Here is an 18,830-nt window from a genome sequence, read left to right as displayed (position 1 = left end):
ATCCATTCTTGTATTAAGAGAGGTATAGATTCCAGAGAGATAGATGTTATTTTAACCCAGTACAAATCATTAGTAAGACTTCATCTGGAGTATGCAGTTCAGTTTTTATGTCCTTTTCCATCTTTATAAAGTTCCATTACCTTGCTACGCAGGACTTTTGACAGTTCTTTTCTGATCCCCATGGCTCAGTATCTAGCCTAGTCAGGGCTTTCAGAGCTAACAAACTCATTGATTACACTGTTCAACAGGTAAAAAGTTTTGGGCATAAAATTAGCTAATCTTACATAATTTCGGGGTGCTGAAAACGAAAATGACCCTAAAAAATGTTGATTGGCTCTAGTTTCCATGATATATTCACCCATCTAATGACGTAAGCCATTCAAAATTATGATGCAACTTCAGCTGCATATTGCGCAATTGATACTGGTGACCAATAGAAAATTGCATGTATACTGAGATGATGCAATATTAGCCTTTAATTGCATCACTTCACTGCATAAAAGCTGCAGTATCTGTAGCTGATTGTAGTTTGACAGCGTCTTTACATTTCGTTTTATGCTTATATAGGCTACTCAGTAATGCCTCGAACTTGTGTGAATAAAGCAGATAATTTCTGCTATATCTGCAGTGAAATAACTTTTATCTCACAAAAAAGAAGGATAACAGGAATGATTAAGAAAGCCTACAACTTGTATTTTGGCTGCAAGATAGGAGACCAGGACAAGAGCTGGGCACCACATATATGCTGCAATTCTTGTGGGACGGCACTGGAGCAATGGTTGAATGGAAAAAAGGCATCTATGCCTTTCGCTGTGCCAATGATTTGGAGAGAGCCAACAGATCATGTTAGTAATTGTTACTTTTGTATGGTGCCTCCAATTGTAAAAGGGCTAAATAAGAAGAAAAAGTTATCTGTGCACTATCCAAATATTCCATCGGCAATACGTCCAGTTCCTCATGGAGAGGGGCTACCAATTCCTAAAGCACCAGAATCCTTCGTGGTTGAGTCAAGTGAGGAAGAACCTGAAGCGTGTAGTCACGTGCAGTTGTAAGAGATAGCCCTTTCCTCGAATACAAGAGAAAAGCCAATAGAAGCAAAACCGACACAAACTGAAGACAAAACTAGTGAGAATCCTAAGTATTAAAATGATTCAACTTAGCTTATGGCTATAATTTTTCTTGGTAATCCTATGCAATATATTATGCCATTTAGGCTTTGTTATGTAGTCAATATCACTTGCTTTATATTTGTGGAAAGACATCTATCTATATAATTATTGTGCATTATGTAGTCATTACGCCTATAGTAGAAAACTTTCCGTTTACAGAAAAACTAGAGCCAGTTGACAAATTTCATTGTTATATTTGAACTCAGAATGTGAAATTCATTAAGAAATGGATCCTTTTGTTTCCAAAACTGGCAAAAAATAAAAATTTGTTGAACAGTGTTATTTATACACTGACACTAATTGCAATTTAAAAAGCCACAGATGTGGGACATTAACCTCTAATTGGCATTTTAACCCGTGTGTGTCACCTTGTGTGTCTGTACCAAGGCCAAACATTCCAGGGTATGTAAACTTTTGATCCGGGCCATTTGGGTGATTTCTGTTATCATTATAATTTAAAAAGGAGCCAAACAACTATTTGATAATAAATGGCTTCATATGATCATCATCCTTCCATAGAAGAGCATTTTTTGGCATGATCAGTAATATTCTCATTATCAATGCCAAAATTACACAATTTCTGCCAGGGTATGCAAACTTTTGAGCACAACTGTACCTGAGTACAGCCTTTCATATTTATTAAGATCCAAGGGTGGTTGTATGCTGCACTTGGGAAGAGTTTACATTGCACAGGATCAGGTATCCATGTACAAGAGCTCTTTACCTTTGGAACAGGAGGTGCATAAAATAGGATTTCCAATCATTTTTAAGAGACAGCTCTCACTTTGTGTTTCTGAGACAGGAAGTGACGGTAGATCTCTCCAATAAAACACAAACAGCAAAATAAAAATGGACAGATGTTTAACCCATTCCCTTCTATATTAAAAACTAAAAAAGAAAGATCTGACTTTACATATACTTTCCATGTTTTATGATTCACATTTTATGTAGTAAAAAAGCTTATTACAACATTTATTTAAAGAAAAATGAAACCTGTGCACATTGTGCAATCTAATACCAACTGGCTGAATGCTAATAACAGTGATGTTCCGGGGAAAATACTAGGAAATGTACATACATTGTTAGGTAGTCTGGAAGAAAAAAGGCAAAAGTCCATCTAGTTCAAAAAAAAAAACCAAGTTGTAATGCTATACCCATCATTGATCCAGAGGAAGGCAAAAACCCCAGCAAAGCATGACCCAATTTGCTCCTGCAGGGGAAAAATTCCTTCTTGATCCCCCCGAGAGGCAATCAAATATTCTCTGGATCAACTTTACCTATAAATGTTAGTATCCAGTTATATTCTGTGTATCTAGGAAAGAATCCAGGCCTTGTTTAAAGCAATCCAGTGAGCTGGCCAGAACCAACTCTTGAGGGAGTCTATTCCACATTTTCACAGCTCTTACTATGAAAAAACCTTTCCATATTTGGAGATTAAATATATTTTCCTCCAGACGTAAAGAGTGCCTCCTTGTCTTCTGTGATGACCTCAGGGTGAGTTACTCTACACCGAGTTCACTATATGAACCACTGATGTATTTATACATGTTGATCATATTCCCCCTTAATCTCCTCTTCTCAAGAGAGAATAAATTCAGTTCCTCTAATCTTTCCTCATAGCTGAGCTCCTCCATGCCTCATATCAGTTTTAGTTGCCCTTCTCTGTACTTTCTCCAGTTCCCCGATGTTCTTTTTGTGAATTGGTGCCCAAAACTGAACTGCATATTCCAGATGAGGTCTTACTAATGATTTGTACCGGGGTAATATGATATCTCTCTCTCTGGAGTCTATACCTCTTTTAATACAAGAGAGGATTTTGCTCGCTTTAGAAACCGCAGCTTGGCATTGCATGCCATTATTAAGCTTGTGATCTACCAGAACCCCCAGACCCTTCTCCACCATTGATTCCCCCAGTTGTACCCCCCCTGGTATGTATGATGCATGCATATTCTTAGCCCCCAAGTGCATAATGTTACATTTATCAACATTAAAACTCATTTGCCACATAGTTGCCCAATTAAACAGAGCATTGAGGTCGGCTTGTAAGTTGGAGACATCATATAAGGACGCTATTCCACTGCAAGATTTAGTGTCATCTGCAAAGACTGAAGCAGTATTTTTAATCCCACATCCTATATAATTTATAAATATATTAAAAAGAAAAAAAGATCATTAAGCAAGTATATAATGTTATTTATTTCACAAATCAACCCTAGGGTAACAATCTACTACCCAACAGCTAGATTGACTTTTAAAGAATGAAATGCATGACAGAACAGGAAGAATGGGTTTCTATCTAACAACATGGTAAAGAGCATACTATAAGGATATGTGTTCAGCTTTTTCTCTTCCCAGAGTCAGGTTTCATGAGAGAAATGAATTCCTGGACAGTTTATTTTACGATTAACCTTTGAAAATGTATAGTTGTTATTGTAAGTGTAAAAAGATCAGATTAGTGGCATGTAATATTTCCTTTGTAATCTTTAGACAAGTGAAAGTGCTTCTACAGTAAATGCATTTTGATAATATATTAGCTGTCAGGAGTTGGCCTAAATATATATTGTATAACTTAAATGCAAAGGTGTAGACTGTCGATGTATCCCTTACATACATAGCTTAATAAACTTTAAACATAATAACTAAGGTCATTAAATAAGTACTAGAAATAATTGGTCAAGAAAAAGTATTCAGAGAAAGCCAACACTCTGCACAGTGATGTGTTTACTCCAGCATCATGAGTCCATGTTTCTTCTGTTTCAGAGCTACGGAGGTCCCTTGTATCAAGGCGACAAAATGGAACACAGAAAACATGTTCAATAATATACCTTCTTTAGAAAATGATTCAAGTAACAATTTCAGTCTTAACATTCAATATAATATCAGAGTTTGCATTTTCCAGATTAAATATGGTGAAATGCCTTCATGTCCGTTGTATCCAGTCTAAACACAACCTCCTCTATACTTTCCACCAACAATGATCTTTAACTATAATCAATATTAATTTAAGAAAAGAGAGGCTTACAGAAATTCCTAAAGCAGAAGAGAAGGTTCACTTAGAAAAGTAACTGTTCACTCAGTTAACCTCCTTGGCGGTATGATACTTTCCGTTTTTTTGTGCTGAAAGCGGTACCATTTGGTGGACAGCTTTGTATGTCAGTGTTAGGATTTTGAATTTGATCCATTGCGCAATCGGAAGCCAGTGGAGGGATTGGCAGAGGGGGGTGGCGGAAATGGAGCGGTTGGAAAGGTGAATGAAAAAAATTAAAAAAGAAACACATGGGGGAAGGTTTGTGCAAATGCAAAGGAAATAAATAAATAATAACAAACCCCCCCAAAAAAACATTTTATATATATATATATATACATACCTACCGATGTGGTCAGTTTTTAAGCTGATCTCCAGAGATGAACTTTAATCAAAGGAAGCACTGATTTAATTGATAATACATAAAAACCAGTGTGCAGGCAAACAACCAAAACATTTCTGGTCGTGATCACTTTTATATGGCTATAAGTATAATATAAAAATGACCATTATACTATATATGGTTATGTTTCTGAGGATAAGATCATACTTTTCAAAAAGAACTGCTAAATGAAGGACTATTCTTTAAAGATATCAAGTCGTTTGCTTGATAGTTCCATTTGAAACATTTTAGCTTTGGTCCTGTGAATTGCTCAGTGAATATGAAAAGATTTCTGAAAACAATGTTGAATGAACATTAAATAGACAAAAGTTTGTGCACTCCTCTACAAAGAAACAAATCAATAAGACTCTACAGGATCACCATTCTAGTTACATGATATTATTCATACTTTCATCTACCTGGTATGCAGAAAAAGTAGGATTAGCCATAATCTCAATAGCAACCAAGCCTACAGTGCGGATCCTGAGTTTTAGAATTATCTGCTCTCCTGCTTTGGTGTATTCACAGTCTATATATATTCTTTTTTATTTTGTTTTCTTCAAAAGATTGCAAACTACAAAACAATCTAAACATTACGTTTAACCACCTCAATACCAGACACTTTTACCCCTTCCCTCCCCTGGCCAATTTTCAGATTTCAGCACTGTCACACTTTAAATAGAAATTCATGTTGGAAATCTATACATTTCCACACTTTTTGTTTTGCATATTTGTGCCTGTTCACTACAAATAACTGCTGAAAATAATCACACCCAGAGAAAAAGATGTAATAAATTGTAATAATAATGGCCCATTTACAGATTCATCATGTTATGTTGTTTGTTAATGTGCATTGGGTTAAAGTAGCCCATTCAAAATGGCAATTAAATTTGCTTCCAAGTGTTGTGAAGGACTGTAATGCAGGTGAATTGCTTTAGTGCATGGTGGCCAGTCACAGTAATAACAACTGAAACACAACATTTTTTATTGTTTGCGCTATAAAAAAAATGATGAGAAAAAAACAATATTTTTACTTTTTTCTAGTAAACAATGTCCAGTAAAAAAATGTAAAAATCAAATTTAGTAATACATTTAGGCCAAAATGTATTCTGATACATGTCTTTGCTGAAAAAAAAATCCCAATACGTGTAAATTAATTGGTTTACATGAAAATTATAGTGTTTACAAATGGCTATTATTGGGATTATATATAATATATTGTATATAATATATATTATATATTGGGATTTTTTTTTTTTCATTTTTACGAGTAATGGCGGTGATCAGCGACTTTTATAGAGGGACTGTGGCAGGCATTCTGACACTGGGGGGAACTGACTTGGTGTTACTGACATCCCCAGTGACACTGATACAGTGATCAGTGCTTATAAAAAGCACCGACACTGTAGTAATGGCACTGGGCAGGAACGGGTTAACATGTGGGCGATCAAAGGGTTAACTGTGTTTTACTTTGTGCTGTGTGTGTGCTTCACTGTGCGCACACTGCTATGCATGGCTCTGCTATGTAAAACCATGCATAGCAGTGAGTAGGAGCTGACAGAGGAGAAAACTGTATTGTTTACTTACAGTTCTCTTCCTCCATCGGTAATTCTCCTTCATCACAGGGTGCCTGCGAGTAATCACCGGCCTGGACACATTGATGGACAGCCAAGGCCACGAATAGTGGCGGGGGTAGGGCGCAAGCCCACTACCCAGAAATACAAGATCACGTACTATATATATACGTGATTTTGCGCACCCGTTCCGCCCTGTAGCAGTATCTCTGCTATAGGGAGGACGGGAAGCAGTTAAATAACATGCCTGGGGGATGCCTTTAACATGTCTGTAAAGTGGTGCATCTGTATGATGTATACAACCTAATACACTACAACAAAATTGGCATTCACAAAGAAAAAAATGCTGTTTAAATGTCCAGTAAATGAAACCTCCCCGATGCTTCATTCTGTTTGTAAACAAATCAGCTGGGGATCTATACTAGATACAGTATTTATCCTGGTATAGACATTAATAGTGGACCCCACAAAAAATACCCATAAATAATTCAACAAAAATTGTAAATAGTAAACACGTACACACACCTTTTGACAAATCAAGTTGAATGATGCCCATCAACCCACCAAAATATAAAACTTGCAGACATGAGCCACTCCCAGTGGTTGTTTACTGAAAATGACAGCTTCTTGAACCTTACTGAAAAATTTAAACATAAGGGCATTAATTAATATGGACATAACCATATTAGGCCAATGACATCATGAATTCCACACTATGTTCCGAAGAAACAGTTCAATCATTAACAAAAAGATGACTACTTTAGGCATCTCATCCATGACACTTGCCTGGTTTGTAACATTAGATTAAAAATGAATAACAAAGTAAAATGTTTCTCAGGGAACTCCACTAGAAGGATCACCATTCTCACAAACAGCCATGCTTGCAACCTCTGTATTGCCAACAAGTTGTTCATGAAAACTGTAATGGTTATACCTTGACATATCAAAAGCTACATGTTTATGGTTCATACTCCTCACTCTTCCATACTTAACAGATGTACACACTTCCCTTCTACTGAGCAGTCTTTGAAGAAATATGTGGCTTTTTGCAAGGTAGCTCAACAGGACAAATTAGCCAAGAAAGCCTCTTCATCTTAAAAAAAAACAGGAATCCAAGCAATGTCACCACATAGCCTGGAAATCTGTATAAATACAGAACAGCAAACCAGCTTCCAAAGAACAGAAAGCATCTGCTACACAAGTATTGCACTGAACTAAACAAGAAAACATCATAAAATAACGGTTACATAAAACACACCTACTTACCACCTACAACTCCTGCTATTTTCAAATTACTGGTAATAAACTCATTCACTTTTGTTTGCTGCACTTCTCTCCAAATTCACTCACAATAAGCAAACACCACAGACTAAAGCTGATCATATACCAACAGAGTTTTAGTCAAACATTTGTACGAAAATTTTAAAAAAGTGTTCCATTTAGTAGTACCATTATGGACTCAACAATGCCCGCCTCCAGGACTTCTCCAGGGTGTCACCCATCCTCTGGAACTCCCTGCCCCAACCCATCAGATTATCACCTACTCTCCTCTCCTTTAGGCGCACCCTGGAAACCCATCTCTTCAGGGAAGCCTACCCCACCCCCTGCTAACTCGCCGACCTCCTCCACTCTTCCTACCACTCCATCCCCCACAGCTATCTCCTCCTGTGCCACTATCCCCTCCCTCCGAGATTCTAAGCTCGAAAGAGCAGGGCCCTCGATCCCCTCGTGTTTTGCATTGTATTGGTATTGTTCTGTCACATGTTCTGTCCCCCTTTGTAATGTACAGTGCTGAGCGAACTATTGGCGCTTTATAAATACTGTATAATAATTATATGTAATTCAATTGGCATATTGTCACGGCTTACCCTAATACAGGTGGTCAGACACTATAGCTGGATTCTGAGTTCTTCACCTATAGCATCCCCGTTTTCCCATAAGGCAAGCAGGCCCAGTATGACCTATAATGCTATAGTGCCTGGCTACCATGCCGGGGCAGGCGTGAACTGAGCACAGTAAACAGGTACTTGCAGTTGTCAGAAAGGTAGAGTGATTTAATGAGAGTCCAGGTACAAGGCAGGTAAGGTTCAAAATAGTCAGAGTCAAAACCATAGCTAAAAGGTAGGCAGAGCTCAGAGAGTAGTCGATATCTGATCCAAGGATGTCAATGAGGGAATCCAGACTAGCAGGCAGGGCAGACAAACAGGGAGCTTGGTGCATGTATTACAAACACAATATCAAAAGCATGAGACTGCAGGCTTGGCTGGCTTAAATCAGGTTTGGTCGACACTCAGAGATTGGCCACATAAATTGCCTTGCAGGTGGAAAGACAGACAGGGAGAATGTATCACAACTAAAACCAGCATGCTGGAATACCACCAGCAACTGTGATGGAGTAGGAGTGTTACACATTACTGACACATATCAGTATTTTAGAGTCATTGTTAGATTACATTCACCATTAGAGATTTGCTCATTCAAGAAAAATTCTCCATTATTTTTGATTTTCCTCATCTTTACAGTCAAAATTCATCATCAATTTGACCCTATTAACTATTTGAAAATCAAATGAAGGTTCCAAAAAGTATTTATTTTCAAATTAGATTCTATTAGTGTATAGCTAGCTTAAATTCCAGAGTATCTATTCTGTTTAACCACTTAAAGATTGGCATATTAAACCAGGCCATTTACCAGCAATTTTGCCCCTAATCCCAAACCACAAGATGTGACCAGTGCCTAAAGAACAAATTCAGTTGAATGCGACTTACTTCTAGCTAAAACCATAAACACATTGTTAAATAATAAAAGCCATCATGCACGTGTCCTCTCCCCCTCCACCCCCCCCCCCCCACAACACTTTCTTCATCCTGCCCCCTTTTTTATTTTATTAAACTTTTATTTCTCCTTTCTTTCCTTCTCATTGTTCTACATAGGTACAGAGGTCATGTTTTCTATATGCCAATGGGGCCTAAATGTTTTAATTTGTACCATCATGCAATCAGTATTGGTGTATTTTCATAGTGTTACTGGTATGTGCTCTGTGTAATCTGACATCTGTACTACTCCTCAGTTTTATGAGGCAAGATAGGCTTCTCTAAAGAGAAGGGTTTTCAGAGACCGATTAAAAGGGGACAGAGTAGGGGATAACAGGATGTACGGGCAAGCCTATATACTGACAGGAGCAGGGGTGGACTGACAACTCATGGGGCCCTCGGGCAATAGGCGATCATGGGGCCCCTGTGTCCTTGCCCAAACTCAAAAAAGCCTATGAAAAAGGTACCTAGGGCATCACATGGGGCCCCCTACTGACCCCGGGCCCTTGGGCAGTGCCCGAGTTTCCAAATGGTCAGTCCGCCCCTGGACAGGAGTAATCAATAATCTACCACAGTGTGCCACAGCCCCATGGTAGTTCATTGAGAACTACAAGCAGACAGCCGCTTAGACTATTGGAACTTGTAGTTTCTCATTCACAGAGGAGTGACACGGCCAGACAGGTGGAGCCCCACATAGCCACTTTTTGTTAAATGTGACAGCTATCGGGGGGGGGGGGGGAAGATTCCCCACTACCTGTGAAAGTGGAGGATTGGCGGGGAGTGGGCCAGTGCTTTCATAATATGTTACACCCTGAATATGGGTGTTACATGTAACATGTTATTAAGAGGTGAACTTATCCTTTAATGACTGGGAAATGCCAAGAATACATGAGGGAAAACATTTGTCATATCTTATATGAAAAAATGTTTTTCTACGATGGTATAAAGGTCAGACATTGAAAATTGATGAAGCATTACTGCGCATGAGTGGAAAATGAAGAGGACCCAGAAGTATATGTCAAGACTACAAATATGCACATATATAAATTATTTATATTTAGAACTATAATACATTGTTCAATCAATTGCATATATAAAATAGATTAATGTTATACATTTTATCTCTCGCTCTCTGTGTGTGTATATATATATATATATATATATATTCGAAATGTTCATCATATGTTTTATGCATTTGGTATTTACAGTTGTCACAATTTTCAAATAAAAAAATGGACATAAGGGGGTTTATTTACTAAAGCTGGAGAGTCCAAAATCAGACTCCCTTCTGCATAGAAACCAATCAGCTTCTAACCTCAGCTTGTTCAATGAAGCTTTGGCAATGAAACCAGGAAGCTGATTGGTTTCTATGCAGAAGGGAGTCTGATTTTGGACTCTCCAGCTTTAGTAAATAAACCCCAAGGTGTTTCCTGTTTCATTTACTTCATTTGTTTAAAAAAAGTATTATGTCAGATAAGGTTACCAACCAATGTCTCAGACAACCTCCATCACATATGAAGTAATAAGCTAGGGCTTCAACAAATGTGAATTGCAGTCTCCCATTATTTTAAACAAAAAGTGCAGCGCTCATAAAAAAATTTATAACTCAAATAAAGTGTAATTACAATAGTGCTAAGCAAATATAGTGTCAAACCCAAATGAATAACAGTATCTGTGCCTCTCACTTAAAAACCGGGCACACACACTAAATTAATTACAGTATCTATAAATCATAAGAATGTGCCTCTCACTCAAAAACCGTGCACACATACTTAATAAAATATAGTATATAGAAAACCCCTCAAATCAAAGGGGCTAAACAGAAAGTGCTAGAGTGCAATAAAGTGTCCACACTTCAAAAATGCTCAAATGATCAAAAAAATGTCCAAAGACAATCTATGAGTGATAAATAAATTCATGCAGTGTGCAATAGTGTTTAGCAATTCTGTTCAACAGGACCTGAATGGTGACGTGATTCTACTCATAAATTTGACACCACAAAACTGGGTGAATGGCGGGCACCAATGACCTTAAATTTCAAGGCTGGTGAGCTACTGTCCTTTAGAGACATCTGGTCTGATCAGGGGCAACAGGAGCTCCATAAGAAGATCCACTGGAGGAAGAAGGTTGCTGGCTTTTATGATTAAGGATCCAGGGTGATCCTGAAAGCGGTTTGGCCCCTAGGGGTCACCTGGAGGAGGTGAGGAGGCAATTTAGCCGCAAACAGAAGAAGTGTGTTGGCACAATCACGGAATTGCTAAACACTATTGCACACTGCATGAATTTATTTATCACTCATAGATTGTCTTTGGACATTTTTTTGATCATTTGAGCATTTTTGAAGTGTGGACACTTTATTGCACTCTAGCACTTTCTGTTTAGCCCCTTTGATTTGAGGGGTTTTCTATATACTATATTTTATTATGTGTGCACGGTTTTTGAGTAAGTGAGAGGCATATTCTTATGATTTATAGATACTGTAATTAATTTAGTGTGTGTGCCCGGTTTTTAAGTGAGAGGCACAGATACTGTTATTAATTTGGGTTTGACACTATATTTGCTTAGCACTATTGTAATTACACTTTATATGAGTTATCAATTTTTTTATGAGCGCTGCACTATTTGTTTAATGTTTTGACACTGTTTAGGTATCAGTTTTTCTGAGTGTTGGCAGCTTTAAGTTAGGTACACTTCCATTCATAGAGCAGGAGGACCTTGGTCCTTTGTCCAAGTCTCCCATTATTGTTTCCTAAGTTGAATGTCAGAGACCACAGTGAAAGTTGCTGTTAAATGAAGACACACCATATATTTCAAGCATTTAATTATTGCATAGTGTAAATGTCGTCCCTCTGTCTACTGTTGAAAACACAAGTTACAGGAAGTGTTGAAATATTCTGACAGTAGCAAATATGAACCATTGGATGATGAGGCCTGTAGTTCTACAGCAGGCGGTCCGCTATCTGCACATCCTAGGCCCAGGCGTATGTATAGTTTCAAAACACAACTTGATAATCCAATACAAAGAAAACACCAAAAAATTGAATACAAATATTTATTGTGTGGATTTGTTTATTGACACAGTCCTGTAGACTTTGTTGCAGTGCTGAGATGGATTTCTTTATGTGCTTCATTTCCGCACAACACTTCAGCAGATCAATGGACATTTAAATTGCAGTTGCACTATCCAAAGCTGAAAAAATGCTAATGTCGCTATGATTTATTTGGTGAATTGAGCAAATATGTTTCTTGTACTGCATATATTTATGAGTGCTTGACACACCATCTCTAGATGCCTTGTTGGTACTCGTCCCGTTGTTAGTATCATTGAACTGTGCCACTTGTGAAGTTACGCCAATGTTAATTCAAGCAGGATAGGAAAGTCATCAGCTGTGATGTCCAAATTTGTTGTTGTAATCTTGTTGCTCTGGTTTGCTATGTTTATACTGCATGGTTTGTACGTCTATGTTAAAAAAAAAAGGTAAATCAATTTAGAAAACATGTACAGCTCACATAATGTAGTGCAGCTGTGCAATGCAACCAGTTATATTGTATTGAAGAACTTGGATTTAATAGCCGAGTAATCACAATGCACAGCAGCACTCTGCTCTAATTACATCCACCTTATGGACCAAATCTGCTCATGGTGCAGTTCAACTTACCTTTGTTAGCTCCATGTTCCCAAAATGAATTAGCAACCTGTCCTCTATCATAATCTGGTATGTTATCCGGTTCTTTACATGTCACCAAGTGTGCGTCAGAATGCATAGTATGAGAAATTGTTTCTTCCTCAGAACTGTGTATTTCAACATGTATGTGCTCCTGTTGATCTTCTCCATTTTCACTCTGTAAAACAAACCAATCATATGACATCATTAACAGGCATGAAAAGCTCAGGACGAAGCCATAGCATAAACATTAAGATATAGATTATGATATTTCAATTTCATAATAACTAAACGTCAATCATATCATATCTAAACATTTCTGGACCTTTTGTGCACTATGTTCCAGTCATAATTGTTTTAGCCATTACATCCAAAACACTAAAATTAAAATTTTCAAAAATGTGCAATGTATCAGTCATGATAGTATATTAAGGTTTTGAGCAAATGTTATCAGAAAATATGTATATTAACTGTGAGTGCATCATTGCAAGATATAGACGGTTGATCTAAAAAAATAAATATTGGGGTCTATATTCAGATACCTGTCATACAGTATATCACCTCATGTGCTGTGCCCAAAAGGTAGGCCTACAAAAATAATTTATGAAAAATTTCTTGCATTCGAATGTTGGACCTATTGGAGGTTGTGGATAATGAAAAAAAACTTCCAGGCATCTGTTCATTAGAATCAGGACATACTTTTCTGTTTATTCCAAAGTGGGTTTTATACCTAAAAGTAAAAAAAAAAAAAATTTAAGTTTTTATGAAAGAATAAAAAATGATTTGCTCAAAAACAAATATCTGATGCAGAGTGCACATTAATATTCCAAAAGCTATGAAATTTGTAATATTTATAAAGAAAAATAATATTATTATTATTATTATTATTATTATTATTAAATGCATTGCCACTTAAGTTTTTTAATGATCCTGTGGATTTGTGCAAGCTGCTCCTGCTCCCTGTGCTGGAGGTCTGACTACTTCTTGCGTAGCTGATCTTTTGACCTTTTGATTCCATGCTTCTGCAGAAAAACATGCACAGCTTTTCAAGTATTTTGTCTTTTCTTGTGTTGGGCTTTGGAAAGTTGTCACTATTCACATTATAGACATGTTTCTCTAGAATTTGCACCGTATCACCATATCGACTATTTCCCTCCTGGACATAGGTGTTGCCAACATTTTCTTCTTTGTACTTCTGCTGTGTCTGGCTCCCTCTGTGTCCTTCACCGGAGCAGCCATCATAGTGTTTGAGTGGGAAGGTCTACTCAGGAATGGCAGCTCACAGCCTGGGGTGGATCACGCTTGGTTCAATAGCAACTAAGGTGTCCTTTTATGACACAGAGAATAGCTGTGATTCAGAGGATCACAGCTATTCTCTGGTCATTCACAGTTTATATCACTCAGGAGAACATGTTCAGCCCTTCACTGGAGATCTGTGTTCTCCCTCCAGATTCTCCAGCCCAGAGCTGGAGAATCGGAGGGACTGCAAACTAAGCAGAGATAATTTACCTCTGCATAGTAAACTGATCTTTTACTGTAATCTCACGAGATTATAGTAAAATCAGACGTTTTCCAGCGTTTGTAGACCTTTTTCCAGCGTTTGTAGACCGTTCTCCAGCGCTTGTAGACTGATCTACACTGCTTCATAAACGGCATTCACAGGAGAACTGTGTTCTCCGAGAATGCCGGAGAACTGAGCAGCGATCTATTACTGCTGGTTCATAAACGGACACCTAAATGACCATTTGGCATAATGAGTGGCAGAACAAGCTTTCCTATGCACCAATGAATCTGTTAAAGATTTTTCTAACAAGGATTGGTTTACCTAAAATCTGGTACCACCTAAACTCAGGTGAATTTGGATATTTTAGGAGTTCTGGAGTGCTGTTGTATTGAGATGTTGTTATATGTTAAAATATCTATGTCTGATGCATGAGCCATTTTTTACTTTACTTCACCTGATTTTCTAACACAGTTTATAGACATGGATGGAACCCTAACGATAAGAAGTGAACCCTGATCTGTGTTATGCCCTGTCATTTCTTTTATAGGGTAATTATCCATCAGTACACGAGTTGGAGAGTGTTGGTTTGGGTTTAAGGTGATCACTGATGAATACAGAGTGAGGTGATACACATTTGCAGTGATATATTTGAGTTGTTTTCACATATTGTGTAATTGACACTTTGTGTGAGTGTTTTCACTTATAAACATATTTTGGGTACACAAAGGAATATTTGCATGTGTGTAGATATTTGCATATAGAGTAAACACACATATATAGGTTTTTTTTTTTTTGCATGTTGCACTTGTTGTATTTACTACTTAAAAGGTATGACACTATGTTGAGTTTTTTTCTTTTGAGGTATATTGTCATCAGGATTTGCGGGTGTTGAGAAAGAGACTTGTTGAAAGAAGGAAAAAAGAGACTGTGTTGAACAATTGTTTACACCTGCGGGGATTATTTTGATATTTTGGACACTTTTGGTTTGTTTGTTTCTATATTTTATGGTATTTTTTATTTTTAAAGAGAAAAGTTTTATAATTTTTGTTTGATTGGCCTTCAAGGGTGGAGGTGGATAACTTTTCTGGGATATTACATGGGGATTTTGTGCTGTGTATTTTGATATACAGTTTATAGACATGTATAGGGAAATCCCATGACTATGGAAAATAAAATCAAAGGAATACTCAGAATTAAAAAGCATGACGAATATGTAAAGCTAGCTGAGCTATGTACTTCAGTCAATGCAAAATCGGATGTGAGATATGTGAAGTCCAAAATTGCAAACCTGAGGACTGTGTTAAAAAAAACAAAAAAGAATATCACTAAAGTCTGGTGTTGCTGCAAGTGCTGAAGATGTTTACATGCCAAGACTGTGGTAATTTGAAAGCCTTCATTTCTTTACTGATCAGACTGACAAGCAAAGCTCTATTAATACCCAGGCTTCTACTTCCTTTGAGACAAAGTCTGCAGAAGAGAATATGGAAAACGAGGATGAATTGCCAATGATCCCAGTAAGAATCAATTATTTATTTAAATCTATTTATTTGCATATTTTTAGAGGACCGTGTCCTTACATGTGTAAGCCGCCTTTACTATTAAATTGTAATATTTTAGATGTGTTTTAAATGTTATTAGAAAAATCATAAATATTCAAGATAATTCTATATTTATAATTTGGAAATTTCCAGCAACAACTTCCTCCCTCCTACACCCTGTTTGTTATAGAGGAAAACATAGCATGAAGAAGCAGACAGAGCAGGAGGAGAAGTGTAGAGGATGGGAAGCTGGGGCCGCTATGTGTGTAAGCATTGCACAGAGAAAGTATGAATTCCTCTAAATTTACAGGAACAAGAATAAAAGGAACAATATAAAAAATTACAAAATAAATGGCTCCAAAAACCAATAAAAACAATTAGTCTACTTAGAGACCAATAATGTATATTCTTTTTTGTTTTTGGAATGCCCCACCACTGATGATTGATGCTTTTGGAATTGTCACAGCAAACAAGCTAAGAAGGATATCGCCTGTTCTTTGAACTGTTACTTCTACAACTCCTCAATAAAGGGGTTAAAGGAGAAAGGACCAAGAATACATTTATTGGAGAATACCCTCGTACAAGCATCACATCCTTGGCAGCATTATGCTACTCCTTGGCCTTATCCAGCACCTGAAAGACCTATATCCTCATGGGGTTCAGATTTTCAATACACACCTTTAAAAATGTGTTGCAATTTCCAATTTATTCATTTACTGCACTATATTCTCAGAGGTTTTCAAGTATCCTGCTGTTGTTTTCTTTACATTTGTTGGTTCTTGCTTTAAAATGCAATTTAAATGTTTAATTCTGTTAAAACATTTTGGTGGAAAATAAAACCATTAGCTTCATATTATTTGGGTATTTGTGCTCAATTTCATTTGAGATCAAGTATATGCGTGTTGTTAAGTGAAATGAGCAGCAATACTTAACACCCAGGGGCGGACTGACAACTCATGGGGCCCCCGGGCAATAGGGGATCATGGGGCCCCTGTGTCCTTGCCCAAACTCAAAAAAGCCTATGAAAAAGGTAAAAGGGCATTTTATGGGGCCCACTACTGACCCTGGGCCCTCGGGCAGTGCCCAAGTTTCCAAATGGTCAGTCCGCCCCTGTTAACACCTCATCCTATCTCTACTGCACCTCTCTGCACAGATCAGAAAGAAATGTCCACTCGTTGCTATAACAGGCATTTTTTGTGTAGAAATGCAGGTACCTCTGTGCCCATATTCTTTCTGAGTGATGATGAGTAGATGTGAGTAGAAACAAGTGTGAATATACCCCTTGATTTATCAACTACAGCTACTATGAATATTTAAAAAGTTAATTTAAGGGATGCCAGTATAAAATAGCATGGTACCTATTAAATAACTGTATGATACACATATTATGGACTATTTCCTTTTCTATGTTTGGCATCAGCACCTGAATATATTTATTAAAGTATAACTAAATGCAAAGCTTTTCTTGGATAGAGTGGAGAGGGATTAGAACACCTGTCAGTTTTTATTGCTGTTTTTTCCCCCCTTAGGGCGGTTCATCCTCTTTATTTGTTCTGTTTACTGTACTTTAGCAAGTAAAGAAAAGCCCAAATTTTTAATTTAGTTTTTTGTAGAAAAGTAATGGAGGGGAAATCTTCCGATGGGGACACTAGTTCTGGTGTCCTGGGGGTCCCTAAGGGGTTCACTTAATTTGCAGGGATTACCTCTCACTTTCCATTTGGCTATTGGACAGGAAATAAGGAGAATACTCCAAGATGGTACACTGATGATGAAAACAAAATCTGGCAGAGGTTATAACCCTCCCTGGATCTATCCAAAATGTAAAAAAAAAAAGTTCTGCCTATAGATCTGTTTTAAGCATTGCATTTTAACCTCTTGCCATCCGCCTGCTGTTTATAAACGGCAGGACGGTGGCAGTCCAGGGGCCTTTTCTAGCTGTGTGCGCTCCCTGGGAGCGCGCACCACCGCGATCTGGTGCCCGTTGTGTCCTCCGGACACAGTGAAACACCAATCGTCGGACGGGACCTCTGTACGAGGTCCCGATCATGTGATCACTGATTGGCCAATCAGTAATAACACATGCAAAGTAGTAAGCAAGATGTCACTTGTGACATCATTGCTTACTACGTGTGAAATCTGTGAATGATCACAGAGGTCACATGGTACAAGGCTATTCACAACAGCCTTGTACCATGTGACAAGCTGTGACCAATCACAGCTCACTCAGTATTTCTCAATGACTGCAAGAATGCAGACAGAGAGAAAGAGAAATGATTGCTTTTACATCCTATATGGGTGTAAAAGCAATGTGTAAAAAAAAATCTTCATCACCCCCCACAAGTAGTACAGTGTCACCATGGTGACACTGTACTGCTAGGGTGACAGTATGTAAAAAAAACAATAAAAATAAAAAATAATATAAAAAAATAAAATAAAAATGTAAAAAAAAATGTTTAAAAATTATAATTTTTGGTTATAAACTAATTTGGATTTTTTTTTTCTAAAAAAATAACGGAATAAATTTTGGCCAAGATTTATGATGAAATATTATTTATTTGCAAAATTTTATTAAAAAAAAAACACTTTTTTTCAAAATTTTTGGACTTTTTTATTTACATAGAAAAAAAAATAAAAATCCCAGCGGTGAATAAATACCTTCAAAATAAAGCTTTATCTGTCTCAAAAAAATGGTAAAAAATTCATATGGGTACAGTGTTGCATGACCGCGCAATTGTCATTCAAAATGTGATAGCGCTGAAAGCTGAAAATTGCCCTTGACAGGAAGGGGGCAAAATGTCCGGACAGGAAGTGGTTAAGGATGTTTTTTTATTTTACAGTTGTGTTTAAAACTATGTTTCACTTAAAAATATATCAGTTAAAGAATTGGATATTTAGGAGTCATGGTTAATGGACAGCAAAATACAATTTTTATTTTGGATGAAATGCATCAGACACCAACAACATTTTAAATCATAAGCCACAATCTTGACAGAGTTGTATATTTTATTGAATGCTCGATTTTACATTAAAAAAGTTAATTAATAATGAACTACATGTCATTCTGACACTCTATAGCACCACTACCCACAAAGTAGTTTTCGTAGTTAACCCAATTTTGCCATGTTGTTTGTGTGGGTAATATTTGTTATTCAGTAGCAAT

The 18,830-nt window shown here is 37.2% G+C and overlaps 1 protein-coding gene across 3 annotated transcripts in view; it reads right to left on the bottom strand.

Annotated features, from left to right (window-relative positions):
- Nucleotides 1-18,830, bottom strand: part of VWC2 (von Willebrand factor C domain containing 2) — a 764,887-nt gene that overhangs the window by 449,426 nt on the left and 296,631 nt on the right. For 2 of the 3 annotated variants that reach the window (XM_089674209.1, XM_089674211.1), the window contains 2 exons: nucleotides 12,623-12,806; nucleotides 11,768-12,423 (listed from right to left, as the gene is read on the bottom strand). The exons of the other annotated variant lie outside the window; for it this stretch is intronic. In XM_089674209.1, coding sequence (XP_089530335.1) covers nucleotides 12,347-12,423; nucleotides 12,623-12,806 — 261 coding nt within the window. In that variant the 3' untranslated portion in view covers nucleotides 11,768-12,346. Of the gene's footprint in view, nucleotides 1-11,767; nucleotides 12,424-12,622; nucleotides 12,807-18,830 lie in introns of those variants that run through there. 3 annotated transcript variants of the gene reach the window in all.

Source organism: Staurois parvus, unplaced genomic scaffold (assembly GCF_062004578.1).
Source record: "Staurois parvus isolate SC_StPar_1 unplaced genomic scaffold, SC_StPar_1.0 ptg000148l, whole genome shotgun sequence".
Classification (NCBI taxonomy): Eukaryota; Metazoa; Chordata; class Amphibia; order Anura; family Ranidae; genus Staurois; species Staurois parvus.
This window is presented reverse-complemented; position numbering and strand designations above follow the sequence as displayed.